The following is a 21723-nucleotide window of genomic DNA, read 5'->3' on the forward strand; positions in this document are numbered from 1 at the left end:
ACAGCAACCCCACTGCCAGGCAGAGAAGTGTCACCTTCCTCAGTTGCTGGCAGCAACAGAGACAGAGCTCCATTTTCTCAATAATGCAGAGGTGGACAAACTCTAAGGTTACACCAAAATATCAGTCTCTTAAAATGAAAGGTTGCGTTATTATCCTGTGAATGATAAAACCTCATAGAGGGTTTTAGGAATTGTGGCTTCTGTTTCTGGCTATGTAACGGGTCCTACAGGTGACTAGTGTTCTTCTGTTTCACTTCCCAGTGCTTTATTTTCCTCATCTATAAAAGACAGATAACAGTGCTGACTTCATCTGTAAATTACTCTGAAATTGCTTAAGAAACTGTTAGAGGAAGACATATTGCTAGGCTAAGGAGAGAACACATGCCGAAGCAGCAGTATCAGCTGCTGTGCCAGTGGTGGTTCTCAAACCTAGAGAAGAAACTGGAGAACACAGCCAAGAGAACGATCCTTGGTCCTCTGAGGAGGGAATTACTTTCTTTCTGGCCTTGAAGGGTTGTACCTAAGATAGCTTCTTATCAGCCAAACAGGGCTGCAAATCAAGTTAAGATCAAGTTTAGATGAGTGGGAAAAGATGAAAGGAAACATTTTATCTGTCAGACTTTTATCTTTTCTTGTCTCATTAGAAGAAAAAGGGAGCTGCTTGAAGCTGGTTGCATGTTCAGATAGGAATAGTTCTGTGGAGTGTGGTCATGGTTGAATTAAGACAGTCACATGAAAGATACATCCATTTATCGTGCGACATTGCAATGTTTGACAAAGCTGTATCTCCATATTAGGGAAGTTCTTAAACAGGAAAAGAAAGTATGTTGAAAGTCTGTAAATTAATTCTTGACAATTGCAAACATTTCAGACAGCAACAAGATTGGTGGAGTTGAACTTGAAGCTCTAATGCACCTACTCTTCTACTGTGGAAGAGCCTTTATAAATTTTTATATAAGCTAGCTGGTTTCTTTTGTCTGTCTGTTTGGTTGGTTTTGTTTTTTGCTTTTGTTTGATTGTTTTGGTTGGTTGGGTTTTTTTCCTACCTCTAGGAATATCCCACAATAGAATACTTTCCACTTGGGTAGGGTGACTTTATAAACACACATTTGAAAAACAGTCTAAATCCATAAGAGCCTATAAAATAAGGGAAATAATATCCTTGACTGAATTCAGTTAAACACACTAATTGTATCAAGGGTTCAGATGATTCATTATGATGTATTAATTCCTAATGGCAAAAAAGCCTGAAAATACTTCTGTTCATACAGTGGCTGGGTTTCATAATGTTCTGTTCTAAATAATCAAACCTATAATTCTAAGAAACCTTCTGAAATAAAAATATACAAAGCATATGTTCATGCAGACCTGGTAATGTGTCATCAGCATATTTCCATCTAAACTGGAGAGATTTTTAGCAAAATGCACTGAAAACTCTAGCTGGGCATAATTTATTGCTGCCTGCAAATTGTATTTTAAATCCTGGCCCAAGAATAGAGACTTTTATTACTCCTCTCAGCACTGAGTGCCCATTAATGTAGTACATGACTTATTCGTGATTTTTTTTTTTCCATATGTATTTATATGGGCAGGAAGACACTTTACTCATGAGTCTGAGTCATTTTTCCATAGGAATCCTGGAAAGATGGTAAGGAAGTGGTGCAATGCACAACCAGACAAACACATGGGCATCCCAGAGGAAAGAAGGGAGTATGATTTAATTACCCCAAAGGAAATAAATCTACTGACTTGCCTTTGGTTTATGTTGTTGCTGCTTTGTTGTTACGAAAACCTTAATACATTTTGTAGGTCTGCTCATATCCTTCCCCTGGTGAACACGAAGTAATTTTTAATAGTTTTCCCTGAGGATATTTTTGCATGACTTAATTAGGTGGTTTTTACTTAAATATTTAGCAATTTATAAGAGTATATGTACCTGAACATAAAACAGGCACATGATCATTGCATGTTGGCTAAATATAGTCTTGAAGCTGCAAGATTTACTTCCTGGAGTTTTCTTTGTTTGAGACTGAAAGAGGTTGTGTAGTGGTGACTTTGTACCCGACAGCCTCAGGGAACATGGATGGTTTTATTTTGGGATGGCTCCTACTTTTACCTGCAACTCTACTCACGTGAATACCATGGAATAGGAGCATGGGGCTTATTAAGGGTACTTGGTCTCCTTCAGATACTAACATGGTTGTTTGCTTTGAAAACTTTAGTGAATTGAGAGAAATAAGTTAGGAAATGGATCTTCTCAATGCCCATGATCTGTACCACTTGATAATTAGTCACAGACTAACAGAGCTTCAGCTACTCTTCACCACTTGCAAGAGGGAGGGGAGAGGGGCAGAGAAGTCAGAAGCGTTGCTCGTTCTCGGTGGTGATCTGTCCCACCTTGTGAAAGCAGTGAGCTGAAAAAATGGTATTGTTTTATATAGAAGATGAATATTTTCTTTATCTGATTCATTTAAATTCCTATGGAAGCAAGAAATTATGTTCTCCACCAAAGAGATGGACCTTGATTTGTAGGATGTTTCTCTCAAATTACTACAGGGTCTGAAAATTCTGGGATCTGTAATTTCAATACAGCCTGTTTGGTGAGTTGCCTGTCCAGCACAGTGAAGCTGCTGGCAGGAGACCAGACTTTCGGAACCAACCTGGATAACTGCTTCCAAATCTGTCCATCATTAAACAAACAAACAAAAAAGCCAAGAAAACCCAAACAAAGCAAATTGCTGCATTCCAAAAAGAAACCACCCCAAACAATTACGTAGAAAATAACATTTTATTGACTGAAAGGTCAGAATTCAACTGATTTTATGTAGATAAAACACATTTCTGGAATCTCTGCCTGCAAAAAGAACAGAATGGTGAAAAATGTGAAATGGGTTGTGAGGTGATCCTAGAAGCTTCTTGAGTGTATGCCCAGGTAGCTCACGGCTTCTTTGAAGGTTTTGCCTCAATTTCTCCTTGATCTGACCTGGACAGGATGATGTTGCTTAGATCCCTTTCTTTTTGATCCTACTAAACAATGCTTCTAACATTTTCTGATCCATCTTGACAGCTCTCTAGTCTTTCTAAAGAATTGTGTGTGAGATTCACCTCATCCCCATTGAAGGTTTTTCCATTGATACAATATGTAATATTGAATACAGTTCCCCTGCTGTTGCTAATTATGCTGCCAGGTGTTTTGGTTCTCAGGAAGCATATTTAAAATGATGAAAATAATTTTATTTACCTAAGACAGGAGCAAGCTTTGATTTAAGTGTTTCGAAGATTGCTGTATTTGCTGTCTGGCAGCACGATGCTATCTCCTTTGCAGGTTTCAGCTGACACTTCATGTGTCTAAGTAGCAAGTGAAGCAATCTCATGTGGATCTGGTGGAAGATACAGAGGTTAGCCTGAGATGTAGCTTTGCTCAAATTCTTTCCAAGAGCACTCAGAACCTTCATGGTGTCTCATTCACCCAAGAAAGACAACAGAGGACATCATGGCCTACATCCCACCCAGCTCTGACGCTCCATAAGTGAGCTCTGAGTGCTTTGATGTAGTGGGCGGTCGTAAAGGCACGTTTCCCTGTCCATAACCTGGTGGTCACTGGACTCAGGAATAGTATGCAGTAGGAGGCAGAAGTCCTTTATGCATGTCTGCCTATCCTGCTGGTACACTACTGCTGGCTATACAGACATTTGTGATGGTTTCTGACAGATGCTGTAGTTTATCAAGACACACAAATCTGATTATTGTGTTTCTCATGAGTTGTATATTCAGACTCAGTTGCTGAGGTGCCAGACTTTCCACTCAAGAAAGGACATACAGAAGGCAGTCTCTATTTTCAGCTGAGGAAAAAAATATGAAGTGCACAATCAGAGCTGATGAAAACCATCCCCTCTCGGAAACTTTCGATGACAAAAATGTCTCTCTGTCCCACTGGGAGCCTGCAATACAATCTTGGAACTGCACTAATTATTTATATCATGCCAACATCTTTTACTGTTTTGTGTTTTCCCTTTTAGGCCAAAATTGGGTCTGGAAAGCTCATGGGCCCTAAAGGTGTTTCTGTGGATCGTAATGGACACATCATTGTAGTGGACAATAAAGCATGCTGTGTTTTCATCTTCCAGCCAAATGGAAAAATAGTCACCAGGTTTGGTAGTCGAGGAAATGGGGACAAGCAATTTGCAGGTACACTTGATGGTAATATGTACATCCCCTTTTCTTGCCTCTTCTGCTCATATTTGCATTATGTTTGTTGACGACACTATATCCTCTTCATTTTTCCGTGGTGGGGGAAGGTTCTACTAAACCTAGAGCTGCTATTCACTTCACCATTTGTTTAATTGGACAGGAAGATTGCAATATCTGTTCTGCAAATATAGCTGTAACCAGATTGTTTCACCTACCTCTCTGTGCCTGGAAGCATTTCAGATCAGTGATCTGAGAAAGACTGATCTTAACTAGCATTTTATAAATGCTTTGTAATGCCCTCACTTGGCTATTCGTGATAGTCAACTCAAAGACCATGCTTTGTGTTTCCAGTGATCAAATACACATTAACCAATGCCCTAAGTGGTATCTTCCCACTAGGAAATGAATGTAATAGGATAAAGTTAAGATTGAGATCAGGAGCACACATTTATGCCAATGGAAAATGACAGTTTGGGGAAATTGCCACTTATATTCAACTGACTGCTTGCACATGGTATCTTTCAATTAGAATATACAATTAAGTTTAAAAAACACTGATATATTTTGAGCAAATACCTGTTCTTTCAAAATTTGATAGGAAGATTCCAAATTACATATCCGGGTCATTTTGCAGGTGTTGGGGCACTTTGAATAAGTAGTTAGAGATTTGTCTGATGTCCTGACTGGTTCACAGCACAGTAGAGAAATAGCATCAATGGTATAACTGCTTTTATCTTACCTAAGATCTCTTGCACTGTCCTATGGTGCAAGCGCTGTATATATATAAATTCAGGAGAGTTTTGGCTCTAACAGAGCTGAGTGTCACCAAAATGTTCTGGGTATGTCGTGTTTCTTTCATAAGTGTTCAAATAATCTGTGACAGTGCATTTGAGAAATATATCACCTTTTCTTGGTGGTAGGCTACATGAACCAGGTGAATCGTCATTACCTGAATGTTTTCAGTGCAAAGGTTTTCACTTTTTTATAGTTCACACTGATGTACTGTGAAAATTGAAACTAACTTCTGATCTGTTTAGTGACTCAAAATAGCACTAAGTATTTTGATTCAGGTACTTGCCTGGTTTCAAGCTACCATTTTTTTTTCAAGTTTGAGCTCATGGTTCAATACACAAAGTAAAGCAAAAAGTGCACTTTTTTCCCTGTGTTCTTCTAAGTAACTTTTGCATTTCTCCTAAAACTTGTTTGTTCAAATGCTTGTAAGAAATGAGCACAGAAAGCACAGAAGATTTCAATTAAGACTTCATATGAACATTTTCGAGAACTATTTTCAGTGTGTACACAACTCTAGGCCTAAGCACTACCTGTTTCGTCTTGTTAATAAGCACATAAATATCTACATAGTCATCTGTATGGGAGGGAGGGAGGCACGAACAACGCTTATTGATAACACTAGCTGACAACCGGTTGAAAAAGAAATTATGTTTACAAAAGGGTATGCTGAGCTTTCTAAAACATGAAATGAAATCACTCTTAATTTGAAATTGATATTCTCAATTTGACTATTATTGCTCAGAAGCCAAATATTACATTCTGTCATTTTTTTGATTTAAGCAAACTTTTTGGTTTAGTTTTATTGTTATTTTTTTTCTTCCTCTGCATTGCAGGTCCTCATTTTGCAGCTGTAAACAGCAACAATGAAATTATCATTACAGATTTTCATAACCATTCTGTCAAGGTACTGTCAATGAATGGCAACTTGGAAAGCTTTTTATTTTATTATGGTACTTTCTTGGTGAAAATATTGTTATAAACAAAGAGACCACACTGTATATGTATGAGGTCTGATATAAGGACTGCACATTCAAAGACATCTGCATGCTGTGTATTCCTTACTGGAGATATAATTATTTGCCTTTGGTGCCACTATAATGTTCTCTAATTCAATTACTTAAACAGAAGTCATACCAGAGTTAAATATTATTGACTTCGTTATTCTTATTAGCTCTCTGCCAAACTTGTTACTTACCCTGTGTTCTTTCCTATTTTAAGTAAGTCTGGTAACTGCTTTTAAATTTTCCAGTAAAAGCTTCCTGCATTTCTAGTTGAATACAATGATAACAAATTAAAGATAGCTGACAATCTTTAATTCCATACGTATAAGCTTTAAGATCTGGATCCATTTACAACCTGGTATACCATTGGTTTTCATCCAGTAACTCCTGCACTGGGCAGAACTGGCCACTAGTCCTTACACCCCTAGGAAGTCCTGACTCATGTCCTGTTAAACAGTCATGGTAAGATAGGCTGGTCTGTTTCTTTGTCCCAGTAATAAACCAAACAAGCACACATGTTGAGATGGCATTTGATGAAAAATGTATATGAACAGGCCATTTCAGAAATTACTCACCTGTGCAGGTTTGTTTTCAGGCTGTAACATTCCCTTTCAGTCCTCTTTTGTGCTCTCCCTCCCTCAACACGCAGCAGCAGGAGGACAGAGGGAGCAGAACGCTGTCCTACCTGGGTCCTCCAGCCATGTGCGCTGGTCCTACGCACCGGAGAAATCCCTGGGATTTCACCTAATGTTCTGATTGAACACAAAGACAAACCCTCAGTCGAGCTCTTCACTGCTGGTAACTGAAATGATAAGTCTTATATATTCACCTGAAATAGGAAATCACTGTCTGAGCACAGAAACCCTCGTGTCTTGAGCAGTAGCTTTTGAATAGCGGCCTTGCTCTTGTACTCTTTTGGAATTATAGAGGAAGTAGCAACTCATGTGGTTTGGATTGCAACGAAGAAACTAAGACTGCTCCTGGAGCCCTAATGCAGATTGTTTACGTGGTTTAGCAGCAGGAGCCCTGTGACTCCATAAATTACCCCTCCAGCAGCAGGACTTGCTGTGGTAATAAGAATGCCTGGAGAGAGTTAACAACAAGGGCAAACTAAAATGAAAAAAAGCAAGTGAAGAGATGTAAGAAGTGTGGCATCTTAGCAAATTTATAATTATTACATTCCTAATGGGAACAGAACATTCCCATCTGTCTCTGGGATGACTCAATGGGATGAAAATGTTATTTGTTAGAATTTGGTACTAACTGGAAGAGATGCTTATTTTTGTAGTGTACCCTAAATCAGTATAGGTAATTGTTGACATTTGGGAGAGTAATTTATAATCTGGGTAATGCTGTTATCTTTTCTTAGATGGTGGGGAAAGAGCAGAGAGTAAATTTTGTTTTAACTAATAAATGTATAAGTAAATAAATAAATTTAACTCCTGTCAATCCCAAAGCCTCTTCCTGCCACCAATGTCTTGAATTAAACATCCTCATGCAGCAACATTATCCTCCCTCCCCCGTTAACCTCCAAGCGTTTTCCTTCCTTCAGGGATCATCTATGGAAAATCCTACTCAATGTAGGCTTCTCTTTCACTGGGTCTCTCACCATCCCCATTTTAACCCAGGGAGAGAACAATACATCTTTGCCTGTTTTTTTTTTTCTTATTAGTTGACTTTTTTCTAGTTTCATCATCTAAGGCACCAACCTGGTATTTAATTAATTTCCTCCCCCAAATGTTTTTTCTCTGTTCACTGAGGGTGTTCAAGAATAGGATGGTTTCCTCACATCTTCCACCTTCTGATCACTTCAGTGTGCACTTGGCTCTTGTCCAGTCTTTGTATTTTCTTGTGCAAGGTCTCTTGTGCTGGTCTCTAAAAACACTGTTGGACCCTGTGGCACAGCTGGGAGAGGGTCCAAGATGGACCAAAATAGCAAATGCCTGTGGTACTACATAAATGACACATCCTGTATCTTGCTTGGTCCCATTGGTGCATCCAGGTCACTGACAGAATAGTCATTGATGGGTCTCATCTTTTTGCTGTCTAAACCTGTTACTATCATAGAGAACTCAGTTGCTGAACTGTCTATACAGAGAACTGCATGCCATGATTCTCACCATTTGTTAGATTACAAAAGTTAGAGAAGAGTGCATCTGCTCAGTTGTGTCTCTGCAGGACTGACTCCCAGTGCTTTATCTGTGGTCAGCTCTTCTTAATTCAAGATGCACAAGCTGCAGAAGGGTTCCTGGGGCCCTCCACCTCTGTGTCTGAGCTGAATCAGATCTTAAGTGAGAAGGGAAATACCTTATGGTGTAATGGAGCTGGAGGGAGAGATGGGCACATTTCCTCCAATCTTCAATGTGTGTGTGTGTAGGGGAGGTGTGTTCCTGGGAACTCTTCAATTCTCAGTTTTGTTAACAGGTGAACTGGTAGTAGTAGATTATTAATATTTGATATGATGCCATATTCGGGTTTTTGTTTTAACCCATACAGGTATTTAACCAGGAGGGAGAATTCATACTGAAGTTTGGATCAAATGGAGAAGGAAATGGACAATTTAATGCACCAACTGGAGTAGCTGTAGATTCTAATGGAAATATTATCGTAGCAGATTGGGGAAACAGCCGAATACAGGTATAAATTTCTGTATTTCAAAGGTACTTGATTAGGAAAACTAATGGATTGATAACTCTGACCACAGAAGTCTTGAGACTTCCCAAGAAACAGGATAGCACATTAGAAGTGATGCGATTTCTAACATGGCCTTTGATATACTTCATGGCTGGTCTGTCTCCTTTTAGAAGGGGTGGTGTCAGATTGTGGATTTTCCGGTGGGAATGCTAGGAACTCTGATGGTTACTGTTACCAAGGCTTTTGTCTCCAAGTAGTTCCCCAAAAGCTATTTAATGAGTTAGGAGACTTGCAAGCCTTGCTGAGATGATAGTAATTTATAATCACCATAACAGAAAATTGGAGATATGGTGGAAAAATACCAAAAAGCAAATGATTTGTATAGACCCTGAACCAAATGCAGCTGTTTTTTTTCATGTTTTTGAAATATTGATACAATATTCTGCTTTTGAGAGTTGCACTTATTTTTTTTTAATCTTTCTAGCGCTAATCACAAAGTTGTCTTATTTTCCAAAGAATATCTAAAAAATAACTAAGTGTAGGTATTATTTTCACTGAATATAAAAATGAAGGAGCTGCTTATGAGTTGTTCTCAGGAAGCACTATCAACAGTGTAAACAAATTCCTGGTGGTCTCTGTGTGGGAACCTAAGAGTCAGGCTAGCCACAACCGTAATATTTGTTAGGCAAGCATGGTGTTGGTTGAGTTCCTGATTGAGTTTGATTTACTGTTGTTGGCTATTTTTAGAATGAGGAACAGCTGAAGTGCTCTTTTTGTTATTATTTCATTGCATGTTTAATTCTTGTCAAAGATCCTAACAGCTTTAATTAGTTCTTTTTAATAAGAAAATGCATTTGTATATAAACTTGTATCTTACGAAAACTACAGATCGGATTCTCTCCTGTTTAGTGTATGTCATCCATTTCAGAAATGAGAAGTATAACATTATAATTGAGAGCAGACCTGAGTCTGTTATTTTGCCTTTTTTTACTCATAACATTTCTTCTGTGCTTTCTAACCCTCAAAGGTTTTTGATGGAAGCGGATCGTTTTTATCCTACATTAACACCTCTGCTGACCCTCTTTATGGTCCCCAAGGTCTAGCCCTTACTTCAGATGGCCATGTTGTAGTTGCAGACTCTGGAAATCACTGCTTCAAGGTCTATCGATATTTACAGTAGCAATGAGCTCTGGAGCTGGATAATCGTCCACCCTTAAGAAAAGACTGATCCTAGAGATCCAATGCAGGATATCTCCTACTTTGAATTCATTTTTAATAATGAAGGAGTCTCTTATGGACTTCTTATGTTAATTTCTAAACTTACCTTGTTTACATAGGACTTGCACCTCTTATGTTTCTCACTGAACTTTTTGTTGTAAGGGTTAATATACAAAATCCTCTTTAACTGAATTCATAAAGACAATGTGATACTAAATGCAAACAGCAACTTATGGAACTGGAATTAACTGGTTAGGCAAAAATGAGAAAAATTTGGGAAAAGTCCCCAAAGCTTTTTGAAGACTGCGAAGGGTAGCTCCTGCTCAGAGCTTCCAAATTTGAAGAAGAATCATTGTTATGCATTATTTAACCCAGAGGTGATCCTGGGAATCTTCTAGATCTCATTATCATGGTAGGTATTACAATTTTAACATTCTTCAGTCTTACTATCTATAACAAGTAGGTCCTTTTAGTATAAGGTTAAGTCTCACAAAATCCATCTAGCTCTAACTGTCAGACCTGACACAGCTCAACGTTTAGCACTATGAGAATCAATGCAAATTCCCTACTCATGTGGGATTAATGAAGGATTGTTTCATGTGCTTGTTTTTCACTCTTCCTCTTGCTCAATGTTCTGGAAAGATTTTGCAGAGACCTGACATTTCTAAAGCTCTGAAAAACTTAATTGTAGTGATACATTAATGAGAACTGGATTTCAGTATAACGACAGACCTTTTTACACCAAACCAGTTCATTAGGATCAAAGTTATTACAATGTCAGCTCAATTAACCTCATGTGTGCCACTCTTTTGTATCTGTTCATTGCCATGTTTCCTTAAAGCAACTCATTGTATTAACCAATAAAATAAAATGCAGCATCACACAGGACAGAAAGCCAGAGAGGTACCCCTATGGAGGACCTACATTATACAACCAAAGGAACTGTGGTAAACAGAGGTTGTATAGGAGAGCCAAGGGTTACCAAAGCTATTTGTTTTTACATGAGAAAAAATATGTTACAAATAAGAATGAATTTGAACCAATTCCTGAAGTCCTTCATCAAAGGGAATTTTGTTAGAAGACAAAATAAGGACTGCGAGATTAGTTCTGATTTGTTTGTATGTGTGTATGTATGACTGACACAAAAATAAAGTAAATGTAGGTTATTTCAGCAAACTGGAACGTATGTATGCCATTTGACAATGGCAGTACTCTGAAAAACGCCCCTCCTTCTTCCTGCCAGATCTCTCTGTTGTGTTCTTTGTTGAAGAATTAATTTAATTGAAAATGCTTACAATCATATGACTTAGTTCTGGTTTTCATGTTTGTTTTTTTAAGTGTCACCTTGTCCTTTTTAAAGTAGCATTGGCATTACTCTCATTTCTAAATCCAATGGTCAAAGGACGAATTGCTACCATAGCCTAATATAGATAGAGTGGTGCTCACTATTAAACCTCACTTGAGGAGCTGGTGAGCTTGTTGCCAATGCCTGCAATAGCCTGGGAAGTACTGTCTTTTCTCATTTTTAGGGCCTTGCAACAAAAGGGCACTGGGTCAGGAACAAGGGAGTATTTTAAGCATGTTTGCAAAATGGAAAGAAATATTTGTTAAATTACTCGGTGTAAGTATTTGTCTTATTTCTAAAAGGTTAAGGTTGTTGTTTCAATGAGTTTGAGAAAAACTAATGGTTTTTTTGTAAAGACACATTTGACTTGTAAAAATGCAGACCCCAAGGTTCTTAAATGTGGAGTTTGCCTGTTTTTTAATTACTGTTTCTTAATGATATTTCCTCTTCTTCCCTTTATTTTTTGCACACAGAGCCACTTTTCAAATTCTTGTGCAAGATAAGTTTCCTTATTTCATTGGAATAAATATTTTGCGTATAAGGCTTAAGGTTTGGACTATATAATGCACCTGGGAAAGAAATGGTAACATTCCTGAAATGTTAAAACTCAAATTTGTTATTACCAAAAGAACAAAATATCCTCTGCTTGAACTGAGTTTGTCCTAAAATTCTGAAGACAATATCTCAGTCATTATACAATAAACTGTCCTATCAAAATTTAACACAGTTGTAGATCAAATTTTCTGACGATCAAGTAGTTTCCTTCTAAGTGTCCTTATAAACAACCTTCTGGCAAACAAATAACTTCTGACATTGGAATACCCTTAAATGGTGAATTTATCGATGAAGAAAAGCTATGTAGCATTTAAACTGTATTAACAAAGAAAAGAGGTTGCACAGGTTCTTTGACATAAAAAAGAAATGAAAATGTATTGCTAGTGTCAGTTATGGATAATATTAATCAAATCCAGTTCCATATTTGGATTTTTATAATAATGTTTTACTAAACCTGCATGGTTTCCACTCACGAAACATTGCCAAGTCCTCCGTTGCCAGGAACTCTGAGAAAACCAGAGTCGGAAATCAGACACTAATCTATACAACAAAACGTATACTTAAGACAGTGATGTTCCACGTATGCACTCTTCTTGAAAAGATTTTCAGTCCCTTTTACTCAGTATTGTTTAGCAGGATTTTATATAACCTATGTCAACATAGTGCAACCTGACGAAATGTGGAATGCTGCACGCAACTCTCTTACAACCCAGCTAACAGCTGTTAGGGGTGATGTGGATTTTTTAATTAAGATTGAATAGTCTTTAGGGTTTTCTGACATTATCACCAGAGCAGCACTCACTGCACCTGAAGAATGTCACTCATTTGGAGTTCTTTCTGATAGCAAATGCTGCCCACTGCAATTTCAAATTCAGCAGCATATATGGCATTCCCTTCCAATGTCTGACCTTATCTGCCTGGCACTGGTAAACTGAGAAACGCATTGCTTTTAGCTTCTGAAGACAACTTAGTGAAGATGCTTGGCTTACAAACCTTACAGAGAACAACCAAAGCAGAAATTATGATCTAAAAAACTGGCAGATTTTTTTCTCCTCCAATTAAGTGAACATCAGAATTGCACTACTTGATTTGCTGAGTTGTTTGCATTTATTAAAGGCTTTATTGGCATTCTGCTGCCAGATTTCAGGTATAACCAAAAGTTCCCTTGACTTCCCTGGAATGCTAATTGACTAGCAGCACAGCATGAATGGTGAAAGCATGTGCTTCATTTAACTAATCTTCAACTCAGACGTTATTTCAAAAGGCTATCAGATCTTGTGTAATTTGGAGCATTTTAGGACAAACTAGCCAACGGTATTTTCATTGTTTTGTGAACAGAATAAAAAGAGCTATTCGGATAAATCCAATATAAACAGTAGAGGACCTTTACATAGGCTAAACCAGCAGCAATGTAGCTGAAAAAGAAAAGGAAAATAGTTTAGGCAAGCATTTGCCTAACGTAGATGGAGAGCTCTTTATTAGTAAATGCTCTTCTGTAAGAGCTAGAGGGCTGTTGATTTTATGTCAATATTTTCTATAACTAAGGATCTAGTATTGCCATAATGAGAACTACAAGTGCCCAATATGTTGCGTTTATAATAAAGAAATGACTTTTGGTTGTGGGTGACAGCAAGTTATGAAGTCATGATGTACATTGAAAATTTTCTTCAAGAATTAGGAGCAGTGATTGTTTTGGCCTGTTTGTGGAGAGTGCGTGAAAGGTATTTGTGCTACAGAGCAGGAAGGTTCCTAATGGGTTGTATTATTCCTGATGAATGTACAGCACTTCAGTTGATGTTTGTGAGCAACATGGCCTTAACCCTGACACTTTTGCTTTGTCTTTATGACATGGGAATGTTCCCTAAGCTGCACAGTGTATGGCAGTACCCCTGTTAGCAATCTCTACCAGTTGATATGCTGGAGCTTTCCAGTTCTAGGAGTGAGTCTGTCTTTTTTCCTTTTTTTTTTTTTTTTTTTTTTAAAAAAAAAAAAGTCTTTGTACATTCCAGTCAATCTCATATGTTTTGTGTACACGTAAGCCTTGCACTCTCTTGACACTCATAATGAAATATTCTTCTCACCTTTTATTTTTAAATCCCCATAAGGCTAAATACAAAATTTGTCTCCTTAAGGTCAAGGATGAAAGATGCGCATCAAAGTGTTTGCGTGTGTGTGTAGTTTTAGCTTCCTGTGTGTCATGGTATTCTTGATGCTTTAGCCGATGATTAAAAAAAATTACTCTGTCTTGGAAATGTAGGAAAACCAGAGTCAAATGTGTACCTTTACCACGCACAAAAATTTCAAATAATAAAAATAAAGCTTGTTTCCTCTGTTATTTTCATGGTTGAGGATTTATTTTTCATGTCTCATATTCACTGTCCCTAAAAATAGCCGGATGCAGGAGGATGAGTATTCTTGTTCCAAAAGGAAACCCTGACACTGCAGGTCACAAGCCAAGAAAACAGATCGTTTCATGGGTGTTAAGCTTTTATGTAGACACAGAGGAAAAGAGGGACTTGGGTCCTTCTCGGGAAGAAAGTGACGAATTGGAGCTTCCTTGTCTTTTCCCTTCCTTCTTCAGTTCAGTCATCAAAACTAACATTTTCATTGGCAGCAGTAAGATTATGAGCTGTAATCTTTCATTTGCTTCACAGAAGTACACAGTACCTTTCAGCTATGCTGTGCTATAACCTTTCAAAGGTCTGCTGCAGAATATCAAACATAAATTATTGTAAAGAACAGAAAAATTGCCTCAGGAGTTCACTCTGACTCCCTTCCTGTAAGAACAAATTTTCAGCTCATGTTAACTTTCATTTTACATAGTACATGTGTCTTCTTGGTCACTGGTGATTGCTCCAAACCTGAATCCTTTGAGAACTCAGTGTGATTAGGAACTCACCCACAAAGTAAAATAGAATCTCCAGACACATCATCTGTCTTGGAAACAATCTCACTGGAGAGGACTGGAGAGGACAGCCTCGGTGATGTGTGTTTGCTCAGTGGCAGGACACTCACAAATGAGACACCTGAAATACAGAGAAGCCATCTTTCTTCATGGGTCTTGCCCTCAAACTCTCTAAAGGAATCCATGTTTTGTTCTTTCTTGCAAGTCATAGGGAATGTCAGCAGCCATGTTTTGAGGCCTTTTTTTCTCCTGAAGGCAAACTTACTATAACCTAATGGATTGGTTTTGGTTTTCTTTGTCAGTCTTGAGATGAATATGTGTCCAGAAAATAGTCTTGGTGCTGAATGTACTGGAGTATATTGTCTACCTGCCCTGCAGTTCAGATGCTTACAAGAGCCTTTATTTGGCTGCCAGCTAAAAAAGACCCACAGCTTGAAGCAGAGCAGTGTTGGTTTGACATTTGGAGTTGCGGAGCACCTGTTGTTTCCCAGGCAAACAAGACCATGAAGAACAGAAGAAATAGCAAGGAAACCCTGAAACCACAGAGCTGAGTAGGCGAGACTCTTGGGGGGCTAGAAATTTTTTCTGTCCCCTGGATTTTTACAGCAGGGGCTCTCTACCAGTGAGCAAAATCAGACAGACAGGATGTTTAAACTGGAGAACACTGCCCTTTACCAGGAAAATTCTGCAGTAAAAGGCCAACTTCCTCTTTGGCCTCCCTGTGCCACTTAGATGTGGCAGCAAGAACTTTTGAAAGTGCTGTAAACCGGAATACAGAGCCCAGTATCACCAAGGAGAAACAGTGTCAGGGAGGGTAAGGCCAAAATAACTAAAGGTGTGTGTATTTTGGGAACCCATGTTTAACCAGGATCTCTCTCTTTAGAGTGATGACCACTTAACGAATATTGCATACTCAAAAATGTTTAATTGTTCCTTAGGCTGAAGTTCTGTTTCATATCCAGCTCTGCAGTTAACTGTCCCCATAGTTTTGCTGACAGTTCATGTGAATGCTCCCTCATGTGCACCAGACAAAGCTTATCTGGCTGAACTGGAACAGTGTAATTTCTGTGGACAGATGTGCTCCCCAGGCCCCAGATGTGCTGGTGGAAGAGATACCTGCCCCATGCTACTTATTACTACCTCCAGTTGAAGGCTCCTGACCCGCAGATCTGTTGGCTGAGTGAGGCATATGAATGCTCCCTCGTTCTTTTAGTGAAATGCCTAGTTACCAAAAACTAGTATTTAAGCTACTCACCTCAATGAGTTGGCAAGCACGCACTTCAGCAGCTCTGCTAGCAAAGCTGTGGAAGCAGTTCAGTTTTGGAGGAAAGCCAGCTAGCATTTCTCACCAGGTTAGATGTTTGTAGGGAGAACATCTGCTTACAGTCCAGCAGGATCCTCATCTGAGGATGAAATGAGGCAGCAAATGCTGTAGAGACTGGCCTGTGTGGGATACTCATGGATGACACTGCTTCCTGATCCCTGGCCACATCGCACCACAGACTGCTTGGACCTCAGAGGAGTTGGTATCACCTCCCATGGGTGAGCATTTCCTAGAGCTCTCTTGTCCTCCATCCTCAAGCTCTACCGAAGCATCTTTTTGCTGTCAGTTATACAGATATTGTGGGAGGTAGCCACAGGACTCAGAGGGTTTGCTATTACTTTTCCGGAAATAAACTGATCTGCCGTTCAACTTGAATTCCTTCTGCTGAAAAAATAGCTCATGTAATTAAGGACTGCACTATGGTGCATATATATGAAAAGAACAAAATTAAAGTAGGTCAGACAATTTTCATTTTCCTACTTCACAGCCTTCCTGCCTGACATTGGTGCTTTAATGTCCTTTCAAAACAGAGTTTATGAATGTCATTCAATTACAGATTTGTAAAAGCCAAATTAAGGAGGGTACAAATCTAATTTTGTCTAAGCATATTTTAACACTGACAAAGCAATGTATTTTCTCTATCCCAGGAATGGCAAAGAAGTGTTTTGTCTGTACTTTGAAATCTCAGACAGACACCTAGCAAAAAGAACTTCAGCCCAAACTGCTAAAGCTTAAGAAAATCACAGGGAAAGGAGAACAATCTTCTAATAGAAAGGCACAGTTATGAATCACCTTTCCACAGTACTTCCATGCATTGTCTTGTTTTTAGTGTATGAATAGCAGTTTTGTGAAATACCACATTTAGACATTCTGAAGGCTATTAAATATGTCAGACCTTTACGCATTTTAGGGGTTGTTCATTCCACTTTACTCAGTAACGGGAAACTACCCTCACATGATAGAGCATGAGATGCTCCTGTGTGTTCTCCCTGTGTTTGGGACCTCTTCCACCCAGTGCTCTTTCAAACTAGTTAGCTTTGATCTGGTGCTGCAAAATTTGGGAGGTGTTAAGGATCCTCTTATTACAGAATAAATCAGGCCTAGAGATTTGGCAATGAAAGGGTTTCAGGGCTGCCAGTGCACCCAGGACAGCTGAGCCTGGATGTCTCCAGGGGGCACAGGTGGAGAAAACCTGCCCCACCATCGCCCACGAGTGTGACCGAATGTTTTGGAGGCAGATGTGCTGGGCTGGCTTGGTTGCTGTGATCACATTCAACTGCTGAAACCAGGAACACCTTCCAGTTGTGGCTCCAAGTGGGTGCTCTGACCACACGTCAGTTCCATCCAGGGGTGAGAGCTGGGTGTTTGCGGCCAGTCTACTTTCAGGTGCGACAGGGACACCGCAGCATCGCTGCCTCACAAGTGTTCTGAACAGAAGCCCCAAGGTAGATGCCTCAAGCCCACTTCAGAGTGAGCATCCCTCTGAAACCCCATCCTCCCTCTCCCTCTTCTCGCAGCAGCACCTTCAGCTCCCACACCCACTCTGCTGCTCATGTCTCAGGTGGAGAAAACCCACGCTGCAACAGGTGCATTGCAAGTGCTGTAACAATCATCTGCCTGGCAGCGGTAAAAAAAGGAGCAGAGCTCAGTTTTATTTCAGGAAGGGGCCCACATCCTGGGAGAGAAGGTCACGGTGATGGGAGGGAAACAACTGTCACAGGGAGCGTGGGGACATGCTGGCTTTGAGGGCTGGCCAAAGGAAGGGAAAAGCAGTGGGACAGAATATGAGCCCTCACGGCAGATGAGGAGGCGTGCCAACAGACTTCATCGCAGGTGAGTGATCTGAATATGTGGTGCACAAGGAAGCATAGAAGCAGCTTTGTGTTTTGTATGAATATTAAACTTTGTATTAATAATGTCCTCCCTAAGTTGCATTTCATTATTAGTAATACACTGGTGTGCACAATGAGGCACAGGATCACAGCCAGGTCTGCATGGAAGAGAACCTCATGTTTCACAAAAAGGGGCACCTCGCAAAGACGATGGAAAATATTCCTGGAGACTGCCTGAACAGTTCAGCTTGCATGCTTTCATTTGCTTGAATTTAAACCCTGTTATTAGTATGGCAGATACGAACCCATTGCTGTTAAACTGCAAAGCAGTTTCTCAGAACTGCTATAGCTGAAGGAGGGTAATTTACAGCACATATAGTAATTAAAATGAACTGTAATTAAAGTCCCTAGAACAGTCATCACAACAACTGTTTCAAGCAACACCAGATGTGCTCCCACAGACAAGAGATGCTTTTACTTCTCCATGTCCTGTTGCTCCTACCATGGGCTATTTGTGCCATATGCATCATTGCAGACCACTTCTAATCTATTCATATTTTACCTTTGCTGCTGGGCCGTGGAGAAAAAAGAATCCACAGTGCTGGCACAGAGGCCCAGGGCCTCATCTCGGAGGCACAGCTGCCTGCAGGCACACAGCGTGTCCCCTGCAGGTTGTCAAACACACCAGTGTTGAGAGAGATTGAGAAATAAGTATTTTTCCCCTGATGATCGGAGCCAACAGTGGTAGGATTTAATTTTTTTTTCTCATTTTTATTAATTTCAATAATATGGTAAATATATTTTTAAGATGTGGCAAGGGCATGTCAAGAACATCACACTTTCTACAGGAAATATAAAATAAGTAGGTACTGAGAAACAAGTGAAGACAAAATTTGAACTCAAGAAAATTGTGATCTAAAGCTTGGGAAATGCCAAATGCAAAACTTAAGGACTGCCCCTTCACCTTAACACATTCTCTGTCATTTGCACCTTGTGCAACACATAGGTAGTTGGTGACAAAAGCAGAGTTTTGCTTCCTAGCTTCACCTGCCTATGAGTGCCTATGATATGCGTTTAAGAGAAAAAAACAGCCAAACACAGTATTATAAATAACACATAAAATGAGAGAGAAACAATAATCTGCTTTCTGGTGCAGCAAGACTGGTGTATCAAATCGCAAGGATCTATTTCTTGGTTGATGGTATCGAGCATTAAAAAACCCAGACTATAATTTCACGCATCATTTTCCTCTTCTATCATTCAACCCGCACGGCCCTGCTTCCGAGCAGCCGGGAGGCCGGGCCGCTGCAGCCCCCGCCCCTCGGCCCGGCCCCGCCGCCTCCGCCGGGGAGGCGCGCCCCGCAGCCCGGTCCGCTGTGGCCCCGGGGCGGGCGGCAGGCGGCGCTGCGAGCTGCGCAGGCGGGCTCCCGGCAGCCTCTTCCCTCTCGGTGGCGCCGAAATCAACTTCTGCGCTGCCGGCGACATGGTAAGCGGCGCCCGCGGTGGAGCTGGCGGCCCTCCGCCTGCTCTCGCTAGAGACTTGAGCCGGGCCGCGGTGCCGTGCCCGGGCCGGGCGGTCAATGAGGCTGCGGAGGGAGCGGCGGGGCGAGCGCCGGTGCGGGCTGTGGGAATAGGGCGGGGCCGCCGTTGCTGCGGGTCCCGGCCGCCCGCGCCCCGCCTGCCCTCCGCCCGCCCTCCGCCCTTGCGGCCGCTGCGGGAGAGCGGCGGGAGCTGCCCGCCTGCCGCCGGGGCCGTGTCCCCAGCGCCCGCACGGCAGCAGCGGGAGTCCCGGTCGCCCTGCCCAGCTCCTCCCCATGAGCACCCCCGGGCCAGGTCCGGCCGTGCAGCGTTACCGTGGCGTAGGCCGTTTACTTGCCTGGCTGTGGCAAGTGTCTTGAAGAGCAACGTGAATTCAGCTGAGGGGGGCACGGTGCCCACGGAGGCCCACGGGTGGGCCGGATCCCCTGGTGTGCCCGGGCGGAGGCGGGTGCGAGCTACCGGAATGGCCGGGGCGGGCCCTGGGCCCGGAGCGGCGTCCGTACCTGTGGCCACCTCAGCAGCGGGGGTGACCGCGAAACTGAAGGGCCTGGTGTGGAACACCGGGCAAAGAGGTAGGAGATGGAAACCAACGGGAAAATTAATAACATTTTTGAAATCTAAATCAATCTGGCTATTTTGCTCTTGACGCACATTTATAATTTTATGCTGCCCTGCTGTGTGATTTACTTAAGAAGGAGGCAGCAGTTAAGCCCTTCTGTCAGGGCTTGGAAAGAAACCCACACATCTTTTTCAAAGCACCATGTTATTAGACCCCCCCACTTCCATTGACTCAAGACTCAAGGGTAATAATATTTTTATTTTATTTTTTTTTTTTTTTTTTTTTCAGGGAGCCCTTTTTCTGCCACCGTCCTATTTTGCTCTTGCTCTCCCCCTTTCACTTGCCTGTAGCCACACGCAGCAGCGCAGGTTCTTGGAGCTGGCGAAGCAGGGAGTGGGGCAGGGGAAAGTTGTTCCTCATTCACCTTACAGCCACTGCTTTTGGGTTGTGGAGGACTATGCTAAACACTATTAATAAAGCCCCAATTCTTGGTGAAATATTTTAGATCCTAACTTTACAAAGGGCGTGTCAAAATAGTGTCTCTGAAAGTGATCAGAGGAGGATATTTCTCAGTTTTGTATTACTGATAGCAGTTTGTGAATGGTCATTTCTGCCTTTTGCTTCTCTTGCAATCCATGTTATTTACTGCTTGGTCACACAACTGCAGAGAAAGGAAATATGAGAAACACAGTTTTTAAAATGTGACCTTGAAACTATAAAGTTGGATAGGAAATTTGAAGAAGGATGTAGTACCTCAAAATGCACTTTATCTCCTCGAAAAACTTAAATGGCCTGCATCTCACCCCAGTGTCTCTATATCACAAGATTTAAAAAAAAATTCAATACGACAAACCCAAGATATTCCTTCTTATCTTTCTAAGGACTATTAAGCATTTGGATGAGTTGCTGAGAATTGGTATAAATACACACTTTTAATTTAGTAAGGTAAAACAAGGAATTGTTTGGGTATGCTGAGAAACATTGAGGCTTGAGCTGGATTTGGTTGTGTGAAGGATTGGCTCCAAATTCAGAATATAGCTCCATCAGTTCAATAGATTACAGGCGGTTTAGCTTAGTGTAATGTTTCTTTGGGAATAAATAGTTTATCTGAAAGTCTGGGGTTAGTGGTAAGTTATTTGAAAGGATGGCAAATATAACTCGGTAGTAAATAGATTTGAATTCTGAGCAGATGTTAATTATTTAAATGGCTGAATATTTTGTTTTTTTTTTTTTTTCTGTTCTAGTCCAAGAAAAAAGGCCTGAGCTTTGAGGAGAAGAGAGTTCGCATGATGGAGATATTTTTTGAAACAGTAAGTAACCTGTAATTGTCCTGCATTTACATTGGTGGGAAAACAGGTCCTAAAAGGAGCTTAACTGGAGATGTGGATGAATTCTGTATATCCTGCATTTCACTCCAGTCCTGTGTCCATGTATTAATTACAGGGACAGGGCTTGATTTATGTGGCTTCTGATCAGGTCATCCTTGGGTGGAGCTAAGGCATGAAGATGCACAGGTGGTGTTAAATGCTTCATGTGCTCCCCATGCAAATCTTCTCATTGTGAGTCTGTTACCATGAAAGAAATAGCAAGAGATGAGTTATTTCACTGCCACTTGTGGGAAAAGGAAGAAATCTGAGTGTAAGGAAAGATGGGAGTAGACCTGGAAGAAGTCACTGTGGAGAAGAAACCTGGAGATCCAAACAGTTATATTGGTGATGTGTAATTCATGATGTTTCACCTATTAAAAAAAAACATTGTGACATTTGAGTATTTGAGCGATGTGTTGCATCTGGTGCTGACAGTCTGACCTTGGCTCTGTCTGCCCCAA

The 21723-nt window shown here is 40.8% G+C and overlaps 2 protein-coding genes across 7 annotated transcripts in view; both read left to right on the forward strand.

Annotated features, from left to right (window-relative positions):
- Nucleotides 1–13700, forward strand: part of TRIM2 (tripartite motif containing 2) — a 68845-nt gene extending 55145 nt beyond the window's left edge. For all 5 annotated transcript variants that reach the window (XM_082051451.1, XM_082051452.1, XM_082051454.1 and 2 more), the window contains 4 exons: nt 4020–4188; nt 5817–5887; nt 8481–8621; nt 9646–13700. In XM_082051451.1, coding sequence (XP_081907577.1) covers nt 4020–4188; nt 5817–5887; nt 8481–8621; nt 9646–9798 — 534 coding nt within the window. In that variant the 3' untranslated portion in view covers nt 9799–13700. The remainder of the gene's footprint in view (nt 1–4019; nt 4189–5816; nt 5888–8480; nt 8622–9645) is intronic.
- A 5486-nt stretch (nt 13701–19186) lies between these two features.
- MND1 (meiotic nuclear divisions 1) overlaps nt 19187–21723 on the forward strand; it is a 42534-nt gene continuing 39997 nt past the window's right edge. Inside the window, exons 1-2 of one of the 2 annotated variants that reach the window (XM_082051710.1) lie at nt 19187–19283; nt 21140–21205. In XM_082051710.1, coding sequence (XP_081907836.1) covers nt 19281–19283; nt 21140–21205 — 69 coding nt within the window. In that variant the 5' untranslated portion in view covers nt 19187–19280. Of the gene's footprint in view, nt 19284–19483; nt 19909–21139; nt 21206–21723 lie in introns of those variants that run through there. The other variant, XM_082051711.1, reaches the window with a different exon arrangement.

The sequence above is a fragment of the Streptopelia decaocto genome (assembly GCF_964273445.1).
Source record: "Streptopelia decaocto genome assembly, chromosome: 4".
Taxonomy (NCBI): domain Eukaryota; kingdom Metazoa; phylum Chordata; class Aves; order Columbiformes; family Columbidae; genus Streptopelia; species Streptopelia decaocto.